The sequence below is a fragment of the Procambarus clarkii genome, chromosome 70 (assembly GCF_040958095.1).
Source record: "Procambarus clarkii isolate CNS0578487 chromosome 70, FALCON_Pclarkii_2.0, whole genome shotgun sequence".
NCBI lineage: Eukaryota > Metazoa > Arthropoda > Malacostraca > Decapoda > Cambaridae > Procambarus > Procambarus clarkii.
In genome coordinates this window covers 16,192,933-16,217,902 of record NC_091219.1, presented here as the reverse complement: position 1 = coordinate 16,217,902, position 24,970 = coordinate 16,192,933, and the positions used below count along the sequence as shown (strand labels likewise).

At 43.0% G+C, this 24,970-nt stretch overlaps 1 protein-coding gene across 1 annotated transcript in view; it reads right to left on the bottom strand.

Annotated features, from left to right (window-relative positions):
- Window positions 1–1,969: 1,969 nt before the first annotated feature.
- Window positions 1,970–24,970, bottom strand: part of LOC123775299 (uncharacterized) — a 74,327-nt gene continuing 51,326 nt past the window's right edge. Inside the window, exons 2-4 of the mRNA XM_045770331.2 lie at window positions 21,340–21,491; window positions 20,960–21,068; window positions 1,970–4,588 (exon numbers count right to left, since the gene is read on the bottom strand). Coding sequence (XP_045626287.2) covers window positions 4,457–4,588; window positions 20,960–21,068; window positions 21,340–21,491 — 393 coding nt within the window. The 3' untranslated portion in view covers window positions 1,970–4,456. The remainder of the gene's footprint in view (window positions 4,589–20,959; window positions 21,069–21,339; window positions 21,492–24,970) is intronic.

Here is a 24,970-nt window from a genome sequence, read left to right as displayed (position 1 = left end):
TCATTTGTATGATTTTCCTGGTGTTAAATTTGTTTAAATTTATATATTGTATAATAAATCTGTATTGTGTGCTTTCTAATATGACTGGGTCAGGTGCAACAACTCTATAATTTAAACATTCATTTCCTGTAAATCTTTAACTAAGCAAGCACACTTACATGTTAAATAGTTATAGATTCCCCTCTCCCCCCCCCCCTCCCATATGTATAATTTTCAATATAATGAAAGGAAAATTATACTTTTGGACTGTGAAGCATAACATTCTGAATTGAAAAATTGGAAACAAAGGGACTGTAAAGTAATATTTTTATAGAATTGTATAAAACAAAATATACACAATTGATGGCAAGTGTTTGTATACATCACATTTAAATTGGTGGTTACTCTGCGTGTAGGAATTATGACTATATTTTTATCATATTTCACTTGTAGTTAACTTATGTAACTTATGTAAGGGGAATTAAATCACACCATAATTAGTGACTATATATTCTACAATAAGCTGCAAAGTGGCACTAGTTAATATAGTAATGTACAAGCTGTGAGCAGCATGTCCAGTGGGAGAGATGTGATTCTTCCAGGGAGCATTGAGTAGTAAGAGCTTAGTGTTCAATTGTCCATAGGTTCAGTCAGAATCAGCCTGTTGTACTTAACATTGTGCAGATATTTAGTTGGTTGTTGGCAATTCTGCTCCACATTGGGGCAAATTCAACTCCATAGTGGGGCTAATTTCCCTACATATTCTGGTTAATTTGGCTTCATATTGAGGAGAAATTTGCTTCATATTTGGGTGAATTTAGTTTCATGTTCAGGTGAATTTTGCTCCATATTCAGATAAATTTGTCTCCATGTTAGGTCAAAATTAGTTCTACTGTATATTTAGGTGAATTTAGCTCCATATTTTAAATAAATTTTCTGTGGGGAGCCCTTTCGACTCCCTGAAGCTAGCATACTGATCAAGTGCCACACACACTTGGGGGTTCATCAGTCGCAGAGTTCTTATGCCTACTGGGGACTAGAGCCAGAACCCCGGCACCCCAAACAGAGGTACGGGGAGCAATGGCTCATGAACACTTTACATTTAAAGTTTATCATCTTACCATCAACCAGGGAAGCATCCAAAAAGGTAGGAGAATCAAAACAAACTACAGTACTATTGAAAATTGAGACCTACGTCCTCAAAATATCAAAAGAACTTCCCCACAAAGAAAACCAAGCTTCGTCCAACCAACCCCCCCATTCGTTAGCTCCACCCCCACCCCTACAGGAGGGAAGGGGAGCCGGGCTGCCACCAGTCAGTTCTTGAATGGTGAAAGTTGCCGACCGGATTGAGGGTGTCAGGAAGCCTCTGGGGTTCGCCCAGAAACTGGCATTTCATTACAATCATTGCTGATTTGACTTCATATTTGAGCAAATTTGGCCCCTTATTGTTGCTAATTAGCTACACATCCTAGTGAATTTTAATCCATATTGTGGTTAATTTGAAACCATATTGGAGTGAATTTAGTTCTACATTTAGCCAAATTTATGCACACTTTGCTTATCAAACTTGGATTCACTTACCCAACACTAATTCAGGCAACTTACACAACAAGTTCTGCCTCAGTTCTGTGCAATACAGGTTTGGGCACACTTTTGTCTTACACAAAATTTGGCACAATTTTAACCAACTTAAATTTGAGGAGCACAGGGATGCTGTATGTGATATAGTCTTGCATTTTGGAAATTTGTTGACAAACTTTTCACTCAGTATGTATACTGGTGGGTATTGGAACATAACTACTTGTTTTTTTTTTTTTTGTAGCAGGCTCCTTCCCCATACCTTGCATGAAGCTGTACCATGTTAGTTTCCCTGGAACATAACATACCAATCAGTTTACAACCACGTTTCCAGTTATTGCTAAGTGAACAGAGGCGAACAATAAACAAATAAGCAAAGTACAAAAATCACAGGAAAATTAAACATACATTTCAATAAGCACAATATATTTTAGAAATTTACAATACATTTTGCATTAGAAACAACTTTAGTTATATTGAATAAAGCTTTTAACTTCAGATATCAAGATTAAGCACCTACCAGCATTGGATAATATTGCACTTTTAAAATCTGTATACATCTAGCTACAGTACTAATATTTTTATGCAATTAAATATACAAAGTAAAGCTTTATATATATTAATGTACTACATTACATTAATCTTAGACATACATAACACCTGCCACACTCTTTTATTTTTAAACATTTTAAAAGAGGCGCAGGAGTGAAGCTTCAGGACATATACTAGAACAAAGGCAGATAAGGTGGAGAATAAAATGAAGAAAATACATCAGGAAGAAAGGATAAGGAACATAATAAAATAAGGAATAATTTTGGAAGGAAAGTGATGGCAATAAATGCAAAGCAAAAGTAAGAGAGAATTGATAAAGGAATGAAAGAATGGATACTCAATGTGTTGGCCTCATGTTGATGGAGGGCAGGTTAAAGTGACACTAAAGTGTGGGGGGCAGGTTAAAGTGACACTAAAGTGTGGGGGGCAGGTTAAAGTGACACTAAAGTGTGGGGGGCAGCTCCAGTGCACTAAACATGGTTTTAACAGGATGTGCATAGTCATGAGGCTGGGAATTATAGTCAATTAAAACAATGAACAGTAATGGGAAACTGAATACAATAAAGATTAAAAGTGGTTTTCTTTATACTATTAATATTATAAAACTACATAAAAAACTAGAGGAATTTGTATTTATTCTGTTTGATATTGTAATATGGTAAAGGTAATAAAATTTTTAAGAATTATTAAATGTGAAGTACAGTATTAATAGAAATGGATAACTTTAATCTGTATTCAAATGTGCAGGGTTAGTTTTCTTAGAAAAAAAAACCAAATCACTTAACCAAGTAGAGAGAGAGAATTTGACCAGAGATGAAATAAAGGAGCAGACTGGTGCAGTGATAGAAGAAAATTGTAATGACAAAAAAGGATCATAATGGAGAAAACACAAGATAGCGAGACGAAGCTATAATCTAAGTACAGTACTGTACTGTATAACAAAGTTGGAAGGAAATCTATAACCTTAAGTGGAAAACACCAGACATACAAACTGGGCACTGAATAACTAGTTGGTTCCAGTGCTTGGTTTTGGGCCTAAATCTTATTATAACTAACTTAAGATGGAATACAGTACTGTAGAAGAAAATTCTAGTAGAAAATTTAGACATTTTTGTGCGGTTTTATTAAAAAAAAATTAATGCAAATAGATTTTATTCATTGGATATTGCAAAAATCTGTTTTTTGTTGTTTGTTTTTTAATAATCCATAACCTTGCAGCTATGTGCTGATAGCAGTGTGCTGAACATCTTAGGGAGATGCACCAGGCCTCTTGAGACCGACCTTTGTGTACTGGTTGTCAGGACCAGAATCTGGCTCTATGAGGCTTGGGAAAACTTACCTCATAGACCATACAGACCATAACTGTTCTTTGAGGCTGAAATTGTGCTGAATAATCAACTGGGCTTAGTACATTTTCTTCAACTCTAAACGTGTTCATTCAATAATGCCACTCTTGCAATTTATAGCATTCACTGAATATGTAGTTGCAGTCAAAGGAATTAATTGTATACCCTGTAGCAGTAAATATTTTTTACCTTTAAATACTATATCAAGAAAATAAATTTGACAAAACGTTATAATACAATACAGTAAATAAAGTTATTAATTGAAAATGTTTATTAAATGATTTGAGAGTCCATATACTATTCAATAGGACTATAAAAAAGGATCTTAAATAATGTAACCTAGTATTATTTCTGCAGATGTAGGCTTACTAATCATGTAAATATGCTATGCAGCACTGTACAAAAAGTCTCATATTTCTGCAAATATTACAAATGGAATTTTAAATTAACAATTATGCAACTTTCCAACATGATGGAGATGATGAGATTAAAACATTTTTCTTCTCCGGTAATGTAATTTTGGTCTAGTGTACCAAGATCATTCGAACAAATATCAGATTGAAAATGGAAAAATCTAGTTCCCAGATTTAGACTAACATGGCCTTCAGAAGAAAGAAAAAGGGGGAAGGGGTAAACACCTTCAGCTTGCTGATGCTGAAATTTTACTGGAAATATTAAAAGATGAATTTGTGTATTCAAACTAAGTAAAGTATACTTAAATATAGCAGGAAATATATATTTATCATTGTTCGGACACAATGAAGCAATTTCCTGGGTTTGTTTTAAAGTTAGATGCTCATTGATGTATCTCACATCAATTTTAAACCTATATTAGTGGTATATACCATGAGTGTGAAATTCTATATTATTTGATGCATGAATTAGAATTCAAAACTAAAAAGATCTCGAATATAATATTGTGTTACAATATATTGATACTCTGCCCATTTATCACCTTATAATAACAATTGTAAATGAGGGTAATAATGATTAATGGCTTACAAAACTGCCACTGGTGTAAACAAGATGGATGAGGCCCTGCGGCCACCCACAGAATGGCTCGTGTAAGATTCCACAGTCTGTCCCAGCTGGTATAAATGCTCTTCACACTGTGTTTCCTGATACCGTGGCTGTAGAGAACAAATAGAAAATTCAGGGGTTAAATTTGGGTCTGGCAATATTGGATGCTCACCTGTTGCTGCACCCATCTTTTTTTTTTTTTAACAGTGCAGCAGTTACCTAGATACTTTTATTTGCATTCTATCCACAAGGTTTGCATGCAATATCTTGATAATGCCTCTGTGCACTGACTTGAAACTTACAACACTTCCATGTGTATGATTAAGCTGAACCTTCTTTTGATATTTGGACATTTAGCTCAATACAGTAGTACAGTAACTTTTGTTAATTTTATCCAAGAGGGTTCTGTGTGATATATATATTGAGAATGTCTCACACACCCATGCCATCCACCACCTGCTTGCCCATTTACACTGTGCTCATCCATCTACACCAACCCTCACAAATCTATACAGTACTCGAATGAATAAATTCACACGGGCCGTGACGAGGGGTTCGAACCTACTTCCGAGAGCATCCCAGACGCTGCCTTAATCGACTGTGCAACAACATGGTAAAAGAATTGCAACAAGTGTGTAATTTATTTCTGTGTGTAATGAAGTAAGGGCGAAGAGGTAGAACGACCTATTGACAGAGCTCGAGTGCATGGGGAAATTGCATAAAATCCTGGTTTGTGTCTCAGAGAGGCTGCAGGGTCCAAGTAAAGGCAGTAAAACTTTTGGTTGCAATTCTTTTACCATGTCGTAGCGCAGTCGATTAAGGCAGTGTCTGGGATGCTCTTGGACGTAGGTTTGAACCCTCGTCACGGCCCTTGTGGATTTGTTCATTTGATGCATCACGCTATTGTGATTTGTGTGTTATACAGCACTCACCAGAAACACCACTTGCATATATACAACACCCACCAATTTTTGGAGAGGGTCAACAATTACTTACCTAATTGATATATACTTGGAACAAAAAAGTTCCAAGTAGCACGGGCTATAATGAGCCCATTAGTGGAGGCTCTTTGGAGCCATTATCTGTATCAACAACTGATACTAGATACCTAGGATGGATGGGGGTCTTCATGATGGTTTTCAGCCCTGGAGGGCTGGATGTACCAATTATGGAGCTGATGGGGTTAGCGTAGACCTCTAAGGTCTTCCGTTTTTATTTTTGCTTGAGCGGAGGACAGGCAGCCAGACCGTATTTATACACGTTAGGCTTACATTGAGGTCCCCCACCCCCAACCCAGGATGCAACCCCACAAGCTGACTAACTCCCAGGTCAAACCCCCCCCCCCGTACCCCTAATAAAACGCATCGCAATTGGACGTATACTCTCTACCTAAGGCCAAAAATCATTGTACAGTACTAGAAAATGGGGACAGCTCGCGAAATTAACCTATTACATCCTCTGGTAAGCTAGGAGAGGACACTTCAGTACAACAATGTCTTGATGTTGGGAAACCTTAGCAGGACGGGCTGCCTGGGTACCTACTTGCTGCTAGGTAAACGGGGGCATTACTTACGGGCTATTCATGCCCGTGCCACCTCTTGGGTGGCTTAATCTTTATTAATCAATCAATCAGGGGGCATTACGGGATATGACATGCGCCCAACCACTTCTATCCCACCCGGGACCCATTATGCTCACAGTACAGTGACATACACAGACGTTATAGAGACATCCGGGGAAAATGATGAGTTATATTGTGGTATAATGAAGTATACATGAACTCTGTGTGGTGGTACAATACAGTGAGGAACACAAGCTCCTGTAGTGATATATTTGGAAGCATCGTGACCATGGCAATGGTGATACAGACTAACGAGTGAGTCTGTATCACCATCGCGTACGAAGATTAATTGCTGAAGATTAAGCCACCCAAAAGGTGGCACGGGCATGAATAGCCCGTAAGTGGTGGCCCTTTTGAGCCATTACCAGTATGAAGAGCTGATACTGGAGATCTGTGGAGGTGCAACTGCACCCTGCGTGACGGGAGATGTCTCCCGTGTTACATACGAGTCTATTTGACCTTTCATATTGAAATGTCTGGAAGATACAGAAAGTAATACAGCCACATGCTTGTATTATGGTGCTAACTCTCCGGTTATGTTTTCATTAGTTTAGTTATATGTTACATCTGAATATATTCTCATATAGATAAATTTTGAAAACGCAGAAATATAGTGAGACTTCGATAAACATTAACTTGTTTGTTAAAGAAACGTGGTTTCTTTTGTTAAAGAAACAGTAATAATATAGCGATACAAATTAATGCAGATGATTTTTTTCAATATAATGAGCAATGAGCATATAATGAGCCTGCATAATGAGCAAATTTAAATTAATTACTAAAGTATATAAAAAGTAACCCATGGTTTAGTGATCAAAAATTTATAGTTTTGCAAGTAATCGCATTACAAAAATTACTTATCTAAAATTTGTATGTAGGTACATGATTATATGATCATTACCACATTTGATTTGCAATGTAGAAATATTCCCTTAAAAGACATATTAGATTGATTTAATATAACTATAAACTTATTTACTTCTGTTCTCGTATATCGGCGTCACTTATGACAGCATATTAATATTTTGTATATATTTTATGACAAGACATGCTATCCCGTGCAATAAATACCAGTAGAGTAATGTTGTTGTTGTGTTGATTTAGGGGCGACGACGATCGTGGGATCGGATGCGCCCCAGTAGAGTAATTAGGGTGGTTGTGTGCGTTGTTTAGCACTAATGTTTACCTTCCCCAAGGTCACCAGCGGTCAGTTGCCCTCCGTCACGGGTCAACCAGTGACTTATTTGTGCTATAACCCGCTCTCCGTCGCTTCCCGGTAGTGCCATCACTGATAATTATGGAAGTCAACGTGTAGGATTAATCTATAAGCCTCCAACATCACTTCATTCCTACATTTAACAGGTAATGTAAACATTTTGACAATTTGGCTCAATTGTTGAGAAGTATTATACATTTATGTATCTCTGACCGTGGGTGGGAGGATCTCTAGCGCTTATGGTATAAGTTCTGCTTTACAATACACCGGTATTCATTTATACGCCCCTATTAATATACTAATTCATTTCTTGTGTCTTGTTATCACAGTGCCTAAGTTATACCATTTATAGTGTCTTCGTTAATACAAAATGCTTCGTATTTACGTCTATCTAGAAGCGTATTAAATGACCATACGTGCATTAGCGCTTTATCATGATAATTATATACTTGCATAAACGCATAGTGGGGTGTAGGGCTCCTGCCCCCCCTCTTAGTATTTAAACAACGTATCAGGGATGTGTGGTCACCATTTGGTCACCACTTGGTCCGGGAGACATCTCCCGTCACGCAGGGTGCAGTTGCGCCTCCACAGATCTCCAGTATCATCTATTGATACTGGTGATGGCTCAAAAGGGCCACCACTTACGAGCTATTCATGCCCGTGCCACCTTTTGGGTGGCTTAATCTTCATCTTAACACATTCACAAGGGAAACATCTCCCGTCATGCAGGGTGCATTCGCACCTCCACAGATCTCCAGTATCAGCTCTTGATACTGGTAACGGCTTAAAAGTGCCACCACTTACGGGCTATTCATGCCCGTGCCACCTTTTGGGTGGCTTAATCTTCATCATCATCATCATCGATGTGTGGTCCACACACTTGGTCCGGGAGACATCTCCCGTCACGCAGGGTGCAGTTGCACCTCCACAGATCTCCAGTATCAGCTCTTGATACTGGTAATGGCTCAAAAGGGCCACCACTTACGGGCTATTCATGCCCGTGCCACCTTTTCGATGGTTTAATCGTCATCTTGGACACATTCATGGGAGACATCACCCGTCACGCAGAGTGCACTTGCACCTCCACAGATCTCCAGTATCAGCTCTTGATACTGGTGATGGCTCGAAAGGGCCACCACTTACGAGCTATTCATGCCCGTGCCATCTTTTGGGTGGCTTCATCTTCATCTTCTTCATCTGTTTAAAACACGGGAAACATCTCCCGTCACGCTGGGTGCAGACGCACCTCCACAGATCTCCAGTATCATCTATTGATACTGGTGATGGCTCAAAAGGGCCACCACTTACCAATTCATGCCCGTGCCACCTATTGGGTGGCTTCATCTTCATCTTAACACATTCACAAGGGAGACATCTCCCATCATGCAGGGTGCATTCGCACCTCCACAGATCTCCAGTATCAGCTCTTGATACTGGTAATGGCTTAAAATGGCCACCACTTACGGGCTATTCATGCCCGTGCCACCTTTTGGGTGGCTTAATCTTCATCATCATCGATGTGTGGTCACCAGAGACATCTTCCGTCACGCAGGGTGCAGTCGCACCTCCACAGATCTCCAGTATCATCTATTGATACTGGAAATGGCTCAAAAGGGCCACCACTTATGGGCTATTCATGCCCGTGCCACCTTTTGGGTGGCTTAATCTTCATCAATCATCAATCAATCACACACACAATCAGTTCTATTCACACCGGCGACACACACCATCTGGTCACCATTTGGTCCGGGAGACATCTCCCGTCACGCAGGGTGCAGTCGCACCTCCACAGATCTCCAGTATCATCTATTGATACTGGTGATGGCTCAAAAGGGCCACCACTTACGAGCTATTCATGCCTGTGCCACCTTTTGGGTGGCTTCATCTTCATCTTAACACATTCACAAGGGAGACATCTCCCGTCATGCAGGGTGCATTCGCACCTCCACAGATCTCCAGTATCAGCTCTTGATACTGGTAATGGCTTAAAATGGCCACCACTTACGGGCTATTTATGCCCGTGCCACGTTTTGGGTGGCTTAATCTTCATCATCATCATCGATGTGTGGTCTTTTGGGTGGCTTAATCTTCATCAATCGATGTGTGGCCCGACTGGGAGACATCTCCCGTCACGACAGACTGAACGTCTTCATCTCATTAGCCACGGGAGACATCTCCCGTCACGCAGGGTGCAGTCGCACCTCCACAGATCTCCAGTATCATCTATTGATACTGGAAATGGCTCAAAAGGGCCACCGCTTATGGGCTATTCATGCCCAAGCCACCTTTTGGGTAGCTTAATCTTCTCTTTCTCTCTCTCTCTCTCAACACATTCACGACGGGAGACATCTCCCGTCACGCAGGGTGCAGTCGCACCTCCACAGATCTCCAGTATCAAGCTCTTGATACTGGCAATGGCTCAGAAGGGCCACCACTTACGGGCTATTCATGCCCGTGCCACCTCTTGAGTGGCTTAATCTTCATCAATCAATCAATCATCTCCCGTCACGCAGGGTGCAGTCGCACCTCCACAGATCTCCAGTATCATCTATGTGCCACATCAAAACCACAAATGGACATTGAATGTGAATTCACAATGAGACAAATAAGAAGCAAAATCAGAAATATTCAGGCACAGGCAGGAGTGGAGAGGAGAGGGATAATGTATGAGAGAAGTCTAACCATGCAACACTACATGTATGTGAGTCAAAACACCCATTTCACTTATGGTAAAAGGAGAAATGCTTGGAGTGACTCTGTGTACATGCGGCTCAGGCTTGGGTACAAATATTACTGGGAATATGGGATAGGCGTTCATGATAATGACACGAAGTGTAAACTATGTGGTATGTTAAGGTCTCACACCCTTGCCCATTATGTTCTTGATTGTCCGTTAATTAATGTATATAGAAACACTGAGATAAGGACTGTTCCTGAGCAAATAGCCTGGATGTGTCACAAAGGAAAGGTTGATGATATTCTTGAGAGATATAAGAATTTTGCACCAAGACTGTAATATTTTGTTGAATTATCCGTATAACTAGGTCATAAAAGTATTTGTGTACGTCTGATACCATACCACTTGTGAAGGAGGAAATGTACATGTTTATCTCTCAGAATGTTTGGTAACAGGTTTATTGTTTGTGATGTGTGTCTATGTATGTATTAACACGTTGTACTGAACGGGGTGAGAATAGCTTGAGCTACCTCATCCCTTTGTGTGTATTTTACCTCAATAAACTTATTTCAATTTCAATTTCAATCTATTGATACTGGTAATGACTCAAAAGGGCCACCACTTACGGGCTATTCATGCCCGTGCCACCTTTTGGGTGGCTTAATCTTCATCAATCAATCGGTGTGTGGCCCGTTTTGTTCCTAGTAGCTGAATCTTGAACAGCAACAGGGTGTGTGGTTTACGGGCAATTTATGCCCGTGCCACCTCTTGGGTGGCTTAATCTTTATCAATCAATCGGGGGTGTGGTAATGAGGGTGGCTACTAGGTACCAGGTGTCTGTGCTCGACGTTGATGTACAGTGCCCGAAAAAGAGAATAACACTGTTTAAAGTAAGCTTAAAGCTTGGGAGGAACACAGCTCCTCTGCAAGTTTACATTACATTTACATTCTTGTAAAGCCACTATTACGCGTAGCGTTTCGGGCAAGGTCCTTAACCCTAATTTCCCCGGAATACGACCCCGCCGAATCGTTTAACAACCAGGTACCCATTCACTGCTGGGTGAACAGAGGCTACAGTTAAGGATTGGCGCCCGGTCAATCCTCCCCGGCCAGGATTCGAACCCAAGGCAAGGCGCTTGCGAAACGCCAGGCGAGTGTCTTACCACTGCGCCTACGGAGACTGCTATTGACATAGTCTCTACAGTCTTTACAGTCTCCGTGGTGTAGTGGTAAAACACTCGCCTGGCGTTCCGCGAGCGCTTTGTCATGGGTTCGTATCCTGGCCGGGGAGGATTTACTGGGCGCAAATCCTTAACTGTAGCCTCTGTTTAACTCAACAGTAAAATGTGTACTTGGTTGTAACAACGATTCTTCACTAGCAGTCTGCTGCTAGTGTAGTGGAGGGTGTAGGGTGGGTGAACAGTCCGCTGCTAGTGTAGTGGAGGGTGTAGGGTGGGTCCACAGTCCACTGCTAGTGTAGTGGAGGGTGTAGGGTGGGTCCACAGTCCGCTGCTAGTGTAGTGGAGGGTGTAGGGTGGGTCCACAGTCCACTGCTAGTGTAGTGGAGGGTGTAGGGTGGGTCAACAGTCTGCTGCTAGTGTAGTGGAGGGTGTAGGGTGGGTCAACAGTCTGCTGCTAGTGTAGTGGAGGGTGTAGGGTGGGTCAACAGTCTGCTGCTAGTGTAGTGGAGGGTGTAGGGTGGGTCAACAGTCCACTGCTAGTGTAGTGGAGGGTGTAGGGTGGGTCCACAGTCTGCTGCTAGTGTAGTGGAGGGTGTAGGGTGGGTCAACAGTCTGCTGCTAGTGTAGTGGAGGGTGTAGGGTGGGTCAACAGTCTGCTGCTAGTGTAGTGGAGGGTGAAGGGTGGGTCAACAGTCTGCTGCTAGTGTAGTGGAGGGTGTAGGGTGGGTCCACAGTCCACTGCTAGTGTAGTGGAGGGTGTAGGGTGGGTCTACAGTCTGCTGCTAGTGTAGTGGAGAGTGTAGAGTGGGTCCACATAAGAATACAAGACAGGAAGAGTGAAGGCGCGAGGTTCCGGCGGGCGAGCATCGTTCTCATCATTTGAGTCTCGGTAAAAAATAAATGCAGATGTTTTGCTTAACCAGTAACGCTCAAACCTAACCAACCCACCTAACCTATCGAAGCGGATGCACAGACATCGTCAATATTACGACGCTTTAATTGTAGTTACAAAGCCCGTTACGAAATGGTAATACCATAAAAAATTGTGAGAATGCACGATGTCACTTGTGCTGTTACTATCAACCAAGAGTGAAAAGAAATGTAGGAATGATGAAAGAAATGGTGATAGAGGGAGCATAAATATAATTATAATAATAATAATATTAATAATAATTCATTGTGTCGGGGGACAGGAAGCCAGAGTATATTCATACTCATTAGACTTACATCAAGTCCGCCCTCCCCCCCCCACCACAAGGTCGAATTACTGACCCTGCCTAGGGGTCAGTAATGCAACCCACAACAAGCTAACTACCGAGTACCTGCTAAGTGAACAGAGGCATTAGGTGGAAGGAAATGTTCCCAACCATTTCTGTCCCGCTCGGGACTCGAACCCGGAATTCTCGATTATGCGTTGGGAACGACCCGACTGTACTGCCTGGACCCTTTGTCATGATTCAGTACAATTATATTTATGGAGCTCCATGGATGGAGCCGGATGTCTCCAAGGAAAATGTTTTATCCTGTCGTTCACATCCGGATGTGAACGAGGACGTGAACAGGTCTCAGTCTAACAGGAGGAGGAGGAGGATAGGGGAAGGGGGGTAGAAATAGCCTAAGCTACTCTGTCCCTTTGAGATGTATTTCTTTCTTATCTCGGTAAACATACTTGAACTTGAAAGGAGGAGGATATCCACAGACTTATCTCAGATGGTCGTATGCTAGGTAGATTTTTTTTATATATATATAACGATGAATTTTTTCAATTTAAAAAAATGATTAAAAATATAGGAAATTTTATATTGACATTTAATAACATATAATTTTATACATACCAAATGGTATTTATATACAAGCTAAAATAGTAAGTTATATAATTTATTGAACTCATTTACGATAAATGAAACTGACTGTTTGTACTAAAAACTAACATTGGTATGTATTATTTGAATTTGTAATACGATAAACAAAACATTTGATTCATAACATATTAAGGTAATGTCGAGGCCAAAGTAACCGGTTTGAGTAGATGCCAACATGAAACTGTTAATAAAAGCAGTAAACATTATATATTTACCGTGTTGTTAGTGAAACTACGAAGCTGGAATTAATATTAGGCACAAGAATAATACCATACATGACCAGCTCACCAGAGTGTCTAGGGTGAATGTGCTGGCGTAATTAGCTGCCTCTACCTTCAGTGGTGTCTGGCTCCCTCCAGGCGGACTCGCGAGCTACCACAAGGTGTGTTCTGGCGAGGCAAATTCCGTACAGCTAATAATATATATAGCAAATATTTCATTTATCACTACCAACCATTATATAAATTTCATTAAGCTTAATTAATTTTAAAAGAGTAGATTATTAATTATTTTTTTTTTTTATACTTGAGGCCCCTCCCTATCCTGCCCGTTGTCATCGTGGAGGGGAATAGTGGGCGGCTGGCAGTGTGTGATGCTCCTTGGGTCAGTCCTCTGGCCTTTTGGAGCCTTATGCTCCTGCTGCCGTCTTCTCCAGTTGTGCCGGATCTCTTTCCCTTTTCTTTGTGTTTCGTTTTTCTCTCCCCGTCCCTCTTCTCCTTTCTAATTGTCATTTTCCACCGACCTTTTGCCAGTCTTGATTATTCTTTTGGACTTCTTCTGTTGTGGCGCCCAGGTGTTTGAATAGGCATACTCTCTCACCCGTAGAACTGTGGTACCCGACGTCTCAAGCGAGGGGATGCTTTTATTGTCAATCCTTCTTTTGTCACTGAACTTGATCTCGGCGGACTGACAGTTCTTAAGGTGGCGTTTGTGGAGGAGTATACTCACGACACACCCCTGGGAGGCCCTGGCAAGACCGGCAACATGTCTCTTGTTGGGTGTTCTGTCCTCTAATTGTGGCTTCGTGGATGGGTGTGGGGGGCACTTTGTTGAATGAAAGTCTTTCCTTTTGTTTTTATGTCGATGACTCCTGTTCCTCTTATGACTTCTCAGGCTCGTGGTGTGGGCGACTAGGCCCCTGAGTCGGACTGTGTTGGAAGACCAGGCTCTGTAGCCCCTGCTTACATTGGGCCCAGACCTAGCTCCTCCTCTGACCCTCTTGACTACTCTCCTCGGCTCCCCTCCCTCCTCTGTGGTTGGGTTGAACCCTAAGCCCCCAGCGGTGGCCAACTTGCACCCCTGGCTCGGCTTCCATCTCTCATTGTAACTACTGTGCCTTTTAACCCCTCTCTCTCTCTCTGGAGGTTCTCATCGCCGTCTCCCACCAGTAGGCACACTCACACGATCCCTTACCATACTAATTCGTAACATGCCTTGTTTGGTCGTGCTAAATGGACTAAGTACTTTGACCTCCATCATTTAGATTCTACTCCTCCTGACGATTTTTCTCTCCATAGGCACCTTGTTGATTCCGTGGATGCCTCTGTTACTTTCAACCCCACCCGTCTCGGTACACGTGTCGTTGCTGCTGCTTCTCAGGATGCAGCTACTCACTTGGCCACCTTATCCTGCATTGGCGAGACCTCTGTTCAGGTCTCCAAGAACGCTCGGTTAAACGCCGGTGTTGGCACTATTCTCCTCCCATACCATGTTGCGACCGGAGTTCTAAAGGACTGCCATGCTGATATCCAGCATATCCTTGAAGCCCAGGGCAATTCTGTCCTCCAGGTGGACACGTTTACTCGTCCCCCTCGCGGTCGTCGCCGTCAGCCCCTTTGGGCTGTGAAAATTACTTTTGATGATAGGACACTTCTGCCCTCTGTCATTCTTGCTGGTGCCAGATGCTTCGTTCAGGAGTACATTCCCTCTACTCGGCTCTGTAATAAGTGCTGGAAGTTTGGGCATGGTGCCCTTCCTATGCTCCAGTACTGTCTCTCTCTGTCCCTTGTGTGGGGACGAAGGTCACTCTAAGTCAGAGTGCACTTCTCCCAGGCTCGCTGCCTCAGTTGCAGTGAGGCCCACCCTACCTTCTCCTGCGCGTGTATACATTACAAGCTTGAGGAAGCCGTTCTTAACTTGAAGCACCAGGAACGTTTGTCTTTTCCTGAGGCGAGGCACCAAGTTTGCCATCTCCTCCCTTACGCTGGCGTCTCTTATGCTCACTGTGTTGCGCTCTTCCTCTCCTCGTCCTTCCCACCTTCCTCAGTCTCACAACCTGTTTCCAGCCCTTAGACCCGGACACGCCCACCTCCTCCTCCCCCTTCCCTCTTCCTTTACGTTCTGTCCTGAAGGGTCCCCCTCCTAGTTCTCTGTCTGGGGTTTCCCTTCTTTCTACCCAGTCTGTCATGTCTCCTGCGTCTTCTTTCTCATCTCCCTCTGATCTTCCTTCACGTCCTTCTCCCCCGTCTCTTAGCTCTCCACGCCGCCTGTCTGTGTGGGCTGATGTCCATCACTCTTCCAGCGATCTGGTTGATACCTGGTTGATCGTCGTGTTGTTCGCTCTCGTTCTTCTTCTCCTGTTGAGCCACTTAAGTCTGTTGCCCAGTATGTTGTTGCTGGCACACCTGTCTCTGAGTCAGAAGCGAAAGCCTGGCTCATCTCCTTCCTCCTCCCCGGCGGGTAAAAAGGTTTCGCTTTCTTCCTCGCCCCCCCACCTCTGACTCTATTGCTCTATCCCCTTCCCGTTTCGGTGTTCGAGCCCCCTGTTCCTGCTATGGAGGTTTCTTTGGCCCCCGCTTCCCTCTCGGTTGCTGCCCTTGCTGAGATGCGCTCCCCGGTTTCTGCCCCTCCTCCTCCTGCTGTCCTTGACTCTCGGTTGTCTTCTCCGGACCCTGCTCATCCGCCTCTGGTCTGTCCTCCCACTCCCTTCCCTCCATCCTTACTCAGTTTACCCATACCCCCTAACCCTGACTTTGCTCTCTGTCTGGGGTTACCCTTCTTTCTACACAGTCTGTCATGTCTCCTGAGTCTTCTTTCTCATCTCCTTCCGATCTTCTTTCCCCTTCCTTCTCCCAGTCTCCTAGCTCTCCACGCCGCCTGTCCCATCACTCTTCCAGCAGTCTGGATGATCGCTGATCCTGAGCTTCTTTAACATGCTGTGTTCCTTTTTTACCCTTTGTTTCTTCATTGTTTTCTGTTGCTGTCCTTTCTCATTTTGTCGGTCTATTCTTCATTGGAATATTCGTGGATATTCCACCAATTTCCATGAACTCCAACTTCTGATTTCACAGTTTTCTCCCCTTTGTGTCTGTCTCCAGGAACCGATGCTTAGTGCTCGCCCTGGTCGCTTCCGTGGCTATTCCTTTCTCTCTTCTCCCCCCCAAGCTTTTGTTGGGGCCCATAACTCTACTGCTCACTTGATTCGTTCTGATATTCCCTTCGTCCCCCTACTTTTTCCATTGCCTCTCCAATGTTCTGCTGCCCAAGTCTTTGTGAGTAAATGGTATACGGTTTGTTCCATTTATCTCCCCTCAAATGTCCTGCTTTCTCTTCCTGATCTTAAACACCTACTGGACTCCTTGCAGTAGCCTGTGCTCCTGCTGGGTGATTTAAATTGTCGACATATCCCTCTGGGGTGATGTTCTGACAAACACCCGGGGTCGCCTTCTTGAACTATTTATCCTCTCTATCCTATCCTATATGAATTCTGGTGAGCCCACTCATTTGGACTCATGAACTCACACATGACCCTTTCCTGTCTTGATCTTTCTCTCTGCTCGCCGTCTCTTTACTTGGATTTCTCATGGAAGGTTCTTGACCTCCATGGCAGTGACCATTTCCTCATCCTTGTTACCTTTTTTTTCTTTTCACCCTCCCCTCTCCTTCCCCTAGGTGGCAGTTTGCCAAGGCAGACTGGAACCTCTTTACCATCCGAGCTACTCTCTCCAACCTCTCCATTCTGCCTCTCCCTCGCGCCCTCCTTTTTTTTCATGACACCGTCTTTGACGCTGCCCTCCATTCTATTCTTCGCTCTACCTCTCTGGGCACGCGGAAGTGCGTTCCCTGGTGGAATGTGGACTGTGCCCGGGCTTGTCCTATGTAAGCATGCAGCCTGAAAGAGACACCACCGCCGGCAGACGGCCGATTCTTTTCTTTTGTTTTGGAAGGCGAGTGCGGTGGCCCGTAGGACCATCCGTATGGCTAAACTAAAAGTTTTATGTTTCCACCATTACGTCCGAAACTCCTCTGCCACAGATCTGGAAGCATATACACAAGATAGCGGGTAAGTTCGTTCCCGATGTCTCGCCAGTCCTTCACATCCGTGGTACTCTTGTGGCGGACCCGGTGCAGGTTGCAGCCGAACTGGATTCCCCACTTTTCATGTTAGCTCTGGTTCTCATCTTCCTCAGTTTTTCCTTCTTTGTAAACCTGTTCTTGAATCTCATCCAATCTCAGACTTCCCTATAACAATCCCTTCTCTTTCTCTGAACTTCAGTCTGCCCTGGCCCTCTGTGGTTCTATGGCAGAGGGCTCTGGTGACATTCATTATGAGATGCTTCGCCATCTCCCTCCATGCACGTCTCGGTATTTGCTGAGTCTGTATAACCGGGTCTGGGAGTCGTTGTCAGGCGAGGACTCAACGGCGGCTTCAACTTGCGATTGATGCCATGTCGTCTTGGGCCACCGATCATGGCTTCAAGTTCTCTACGTCTAAGACTTGTGCTATGACTTTTACTCGGAAGTGTGTCGTTCTTCGTCCCTCTTTGTCGCTTTATGGTCATTTCCTTGTGTACAGGGATTCCGCTAAGCTTTTGGGGTTAATCTTTGACACTCGTTTGTCTTGGTCACCCCATATCTCTTACCTCCGAGTTGAATGCTCTAAGGCCCTTAACCTCCTTAAGGTTTTGTCCCATACTTCTTGGGGAGCGGATAAGCGCATGATCCTCTCTTTACGTTCCTCTCTCGTCCTGTCTAAACTCGATTATGGTTGCTTTGCTTACTCGTCTGCATCTCCTACTCTTCGCCGTCTTGATGTTTTGCACCATACTGGGTTGCGCCTCAGCTCTGGTGCCTTTCGTTCGACTCCCGCCCTCAGCTTGTATGTTGACACTGGCTTCTTATCTCTTCAGGACCGCTGTGATCGCTACTGTCTTCGCTATCTTGCGCGGTCCTTACAACATCCTTACTCTCGCTTCTGTCGTGCTAGACATTTACCCCTCCTGTAGTTCCTGTTCCTCTTCACCACCTCCCTCTTTCTGTCCAGTTATCTCACTTACAGGATTCTCTCTCGATTCGTATTAGCGATGTTCCTCCTCATATTGTTCCATCCTTGCCCCAGTGGAGGGTTCCCCTTCCTAAATTTTGTACATCCCTGACCCGTATCACTAAAGCTTTTACCCCTACTATGGTTCCGAAACGCCTTTTCCTTGAACACTTTTCTTCACATTCCCGCTTCATTTCCATCTTCACTGATGGGTCTAAGTCTGCGGACGGTGTAGGCTACTCTGTTGTTTTTCCTGACCGCACTTATATGTGTCGCCTGCCTCCGGAGACTAAGCGTGTTCACAGCAGAACTTTATGCTATTCTCTATGCTCTTTGTCTCCTGCTTTCTCGTTGTCAATCCTTCTTTGTGGTTGTAGTTGACTCTCGCTAGTGCCCTCATGGCTCTAGGGTCCTTTAATCCGGTCCATCCAGTGGTTGTCGAGATTCAACATTGGCCGTTTCTTATCTCCAGTAAATTTAATCAGTAGAGTTTTGCTGGGTTCCTAGCCATATTGGCGTTTCTTTAAATGAGCGTCCAGATGCTGCCGCTAGGAAAGCTGTCCGCTCTTGTCCCATCTCCCATAAAGGTATACCTTATTCCGACTTTTACCCAGTTATTCATTCCTCCATTCTTGCCCAGTTGGCAGGGTTGTTGGTAACAAACTGCGTACTCTTAAGCGTAGTGTGTCCCCCATGGCCTTCCTCCTACCACAGTAACCGGCGAATGGGAAACGGCTCTGGCGAAGGTTGCAGTATTGGCCATACTCGCTTAACTGATGGTCACTTAATGGAGTAGCTGCCCTGCTCTTTATTGTCCAAATTGCATTGTCCCTCTTACAGTCGTACATATCCTTGTTGAATGTCCTGACTTCCAGGACGAGCTGTTTGTCTTGCTTTCCGACCGTCCCTCGCAGTCGCTTGTTCCCCGATAGAATTTTTGGCGAAGTCGGATACTTTTGATATCGTTCGCCTTATGCATTTCTGTTCTCATATTGGCATCCTTGGTGATATTTAGTGCCCTCTGATTATTCTGCACATTTGATGGTGCTACATAGCCTTCCCGGTTTGGTGCCTTCTTTTGATAATTACTTACTTTTATACTTGTGTTGATTATATTTAGTAATGTGGCCTGACAGCTGAGTGGACAGTGCTTCAGATTCGTAGTCCTGAAGGTACCGGGTTCGATCCCCGGTGGAGGCGGAAACAAATGCGCAGAGTTTCTTTCACCCTGGTGCTCCTGTTCGCCTAGCAGTATATAGGCACCTGGGAAGTTAGACAGCTGCTACGGGCAGCTTCCTAGGTGTGTGAGTAACAAAGAAAGGGACCGAGCCGCAGGGGACGCTAAGTCCCGAAATCGTCTCAAGATATGACCTCGAGAAGATGAACGTATTTTCGTTAAATATTAATGTGTGGCAAAGAATAACTTGAAAGAAAACGGATGATGTTTGCAGGGAACAATTTATGAGGGAGTTCCATTTTTATTAGGATTCTGTAGCACAGTAGTCTACATCCTCGGCTCACAACAGAGGGGACCCGGGTTTTATTATCGGACAAGACGGAAACGATTGAGCATGTTTCCTTTCACCCGAGTCGTCTCTTCAGTTAGTAGTAAATAGTTACCCAGTGGCTAAGCAGTTGTGGGTTGCATCCAAGTGGGAGGTCAATTGTTGGCCTGACCTAGGGTACAGTGAGACATCGGTTAGCCTAAGCCCAGGCTTTCTGTTCCTAACAATGGGAATTTTGAGCTATTTGACCGCCTCTCGCCTACAGCCTACGAAAATATGCATAGACACCAGGGGCCAGATTCACGAAGCAATTACGCAAGTACTTACGAACATGTACATCTTTCCTCAAACTTTGACGGCTTTGGTTACATTTATTTAACAGTTTACAAGCATTCAAAACTTCCCAATCAACTGTTGTTATTGTTATAAACAGCCTCCTGGTGCTTCGGAGCTCATTAACTGTTTATTAATTGTAAACAAAGCCGTCAAAGATTGTGAAAAGATGTACAGGTTCGTAAGTGCTGGCGTAACTGCTTCGTGAATCTGGTCCCAGAACTTTCTATTGGTACAATAGCCATGACAAAGGTAGGAAACCCGCGGCTGGTCTATACTAACTCATCTCCAATTATTTGTCAGGATGTTTATCAGTTGAAATTAGAATAAACTAGGCTACATGTAGGTAAACTAGGTTATATGTAAAATTACTTAACATTCATACTAGGCAGACGAGTTTAAAAAATAAAATTTTGTTTCTGTTAACCTTTTGTTATGCAATATGTGCAAACCCCTTTGACCAAGAGGACCCTTAGTTACACAAGGATGATAGGAGAAAATAGTATGTCAGGATAGAACCTGAGGCTGGGATATCTTTTAGGTCATTGTGGTATAGTGGGTAATGCGTGTCTCCGGGGAGGAGTCCAGAGACGTGAGTTCAAACCCTCTTATTGTCTTTTTTTCCTCATGGATATATCACATTATTGTAATTTAATCTGGTTTCCCTTCAAAACGCATCACATTAGTGTAATTTCGTATGAATATCGTTGTGCTTCAAGCCACACATCTATTTATAGGTGCCAATTCAATCTGTTAACGCTTCCTATATATATAATCTTAAATTTTATCATAATACTGTACTCGTAAACAAAGTTAATACCTTGATGTAGATGGCGTCAGTGAAGGTCGGGTGTTGGGTGGACACGACGATGGTGGTGGAGAACCTCTCTGGCGTCATGCGCGGCACCCACACCAGCCTGCTCACGTACCTGACACATAACACTCTTGTAAAACTTCATGCATATTGGTACATCATCAAAGGGTTCGAGACCGACCACAAGTATACAGTCTCTAAGCTAAGCAACTTACATATGTGGTAAGCTAGTGTCATTATTGATATGGTAAGCCTGATATTGTAATTTCTTAACATGTTTACCCTGCACACCGCGCTCTTTACTACCGTAAATTAACACGAAACAACAAAAGCAGACACTTTTGTGTGTGTATAACTAATGATTACTATTACCCAACATATCAAACCTATTAGTTCCTGTTTTGGTAGAGAGGGCCGTCTGTGTGTTAAGAGGAACCTTGTGTCCGTCTTGTGGAGCCTGAGGGGTGTGGGGGCCCGCGGGGGCTCCCTGCTTGAGCCTTGCTCGGAGACTCGCTTCTGGGTCGTCCACGGCCGCCATCTGAAAAATATATCAAATCGTGCATAAATATATTTACATAAATATTATAACTTAGCCCCCATTTACCCTCGTACAAAATAATTGGTCATTTTACCAACAGTAGCTCCTAGTACTTCATACACACGCCAAACCCTGCACACTGCAACCCGTTCTCTTAAAAAGTACGTCGCTTTTGGCCGTTTGCTCGTATGGCCGAATATGGACGTAATTTGAAAATTAAAAAAAAAATTAAAATTTGTTTTTTTTTTCAACAACAGTAAGTTAAGGGTCCTCTGGTAGGTTAGGTGGGCAGGAAATTCTCATAAAGTTTCAAAACGGTATGAAAAACGTTAATGGAAAGTTTCCTCTTCTAAGCTTGCCGAGTAAGCCGGACGACTCCAACAGAAAACGGAACAGTACGTCACTTTTGTGAGTCGATTTCATTTCAAATTGCGCCCAAATTTGGCCATAATGCGCATACGAGCCAAAAGTGAAGTTATTTTTAAGAGGATGGGATGTGCAATATATTTGAGCACCAGACAAGTAAACTGGCCAAGGTGAGCTATTTGCAATGCTTAATAGATTAGTGGACCACAGAACTCTCCAACATACAACCCGTCCTCGACTCAAGTCCATTACATCCAGCGGTCGACCCCACAGATGCATTCATAAATTTTTACATGCTGTTCATTCAAAACGCGAATTTCTTCAAATATAAATAAATATTATAATAGCATATTGTGCATATATAGGCATAGGTTAGGTTAGGTGTTTAGGTTCTGTTGGCGATTATTTGTATTTGTAGTACGTGGGTGAAGCATTTACAGCGTCGTGGTTCGAACAAAATTCGTCAGTGAAGCACTTGTTCCGGAAGTATTCGGACATCATCAGTTGTTAGTCGTGTGTAAACCGTTTTTCATTCATAAACAGCTGGGGGGTTGGCGGGTGCATGGAATCACTTTTGGGTCTTTGTTTGGAGGACGGGCTGTCAACATAATGTGACTTCCATAATCTCCAAGGTTGGTGTTCGAGGAGGGGGGGTGGGGGGGGGGGGTCAGGTTCAAGGGGGGGGGGGTGATGGTCTGGTACAGGAAGGAACATGATGGTGGACGGGCAGGGTCAAGTGTGTACCTGGCGGCGGTCACCTGCACTATGGTCTTGTGAAGGTGCTGGCCGCACTGCTGTGTGTGGCCCTCCCAGTCCCCATGTACGGCGTGCACGCTATCCGTCTATTTTACACACACACACACACACACACACACACACACACACACACACACACACACACACACACACACACACACAGAGGGACCAGTATTCCTGACAAACATTCCGCCTTGTGACAAACTGATATATAAACTAGCGCCAACATGGGATCAGGGAAAGGCAATCATGCCTAACAAACCTACAGGAATTCTATGATAAAGTAACAAAAATAAACCAAGACAGAGAAGACTGGACAGAATGTGTATTTGTGAACTGCCCAACACGCCTCTGACACAGTTCCACAAGAGAGATTACTACCAAAAACATCGTCTCCTTTAGAGGGGCGAGGGGCAGGAGGTATGGCTGGCGGACCACCTCAGGTACCCGTACTATTTCTAATATATGTTTTTCTAATATAGGTTTTCGACCAGGCCTACTCGTTGCTAGACTGGTCAACCAGTCTGTTGGACGCGGTTGCTAGCAGTCTGACGTTATGAATCACAGCCTGGTTGATCAGGTATCCTTTGGGGGGTGTTTGAAGGTATGTTTTTGAAGGACAATGGAAATGGATAATAGAGAAAGAGAGAGGGGGGAAGGGGGGATAATAGACAAAATACGGGAATTGACAACATGGAAAAAGAGATGTTCAAAATGAGTACCAATAACAATCAATGAGAATCGATGAGTTACAAGAACGTTATAAAGGTTTTCTTTCATTGTATGACTAGCAGGAAAGTTTAATGCACTAAACGGACAGGTTGTAAAATCCAAAACCATTAATTTCGGAAAAAGAAATGATAGGAAAATAGGACGGAAGTCATTTCATTAGGCCAGGGGTCTCCAAACTTTTCAATGTAAGAGCCACATTATATATTTCCCATATTTATGCGGGCCGGAGGAATAAAAAATGAAAAAAAAAACAAAAAACAAAGTGCTAGTAATTTAATTTCCTCAAATATTAAAGTATAAACATGGAAAAATTAAAACATATCTTTTTGGAAAAAATCAGGGTAAACTAAATAGATTCCTGCCTTTAGTTTTATGCAACCAAATTAGTGTGACGAATGATACTGTCGTTTTGACTTCAAAATTTCATTAAAATCAGGTTCCAGATTAGATGAGCCAATTGTAAGAATTGATTTCAAGTGATCATCAGACAAATTTGCTCGATAGTTAGATTTCACATACTTCATTTTGGAAAAAGTTTGTTCACACAAGTATGTTGAACCAAAAATGGACACAAAACTACAAGCAAACTTTATCAAATTTGGAAACTGATCTGGCTGCAGGCATTTATAAAACTCAATCAGATTTCCTTCTCTATACTTATCTTTCAGTCTGTCATCTGCCTGGAGATCAATAATTTCCATTTGAAATTGAGTTAGAAGATTTTCAGCATTGCAGTCAAATGGATTATGAAAGAGCCTGATTTCATTTGCTTTGGCATCAAGGTCAGCAAATCGCTTCTGAAACTGTTTTTTCAAATCTGAAATTATTTCATTTGCAAATGAAAAAGGAAATTCAACTTTACTTTCTGCATGAAATTTTTCACAACATGGAAAATGAGCAAAATTCTTACCCTTCACCTGGCCTTCAAGTAGCGCAAGTTTTGCTCTGAATGCCTTGACATGAACAAAGTAGTCACTGATCAAATTTGTTTTGCCTTGCAATTTCAGATTCAAGTTATTCATATGACCTGTCATATCTGCAAAAAATGCCAAATTCCAAATCCATTCACATTCTGATAATAATGGCTGAGGGTTATTTTTCTCTGTGAGAAATAAATCAATTTCTAATCTGAGCTCAAAGAAATGCAGCAAAACCTTTCCACAACTAAGCCATCTAACTGCTGTATAATAAGGCAAGTTAACAAACTCCGCATCAATTTCTTTCAAAAAATCACGGAACTGGCGATGGTTGAGTGCATGAGATCTAATGAAATTAACCACAGAAACAACAGGTTTCATGACACATGACATATCAACATATTTTAGGCACAATGCTTGTTGATGGATAAGGCAATGCAGAAAAATGGGTTTTGAGAATCCTCCAACCTCACAAGCTGTTGTAATTTGCCCAACCAATCCCTTCTTTGTCCCAGACATATTCTTTCCTCCATCAATTGTCACACACTGCACTTGTTTCCATTCCAGGTTATATTCTGTCATAGTTTTACTTACTTCATTAAAAATGTCCTCTCCAGTTGTTGTGGTGTGCATGCTGTGAACTGATGCTAATTCTTGGCTCACATTAAATTCACTATCAACACCACGAATGAATACTAAGAGCTGAGA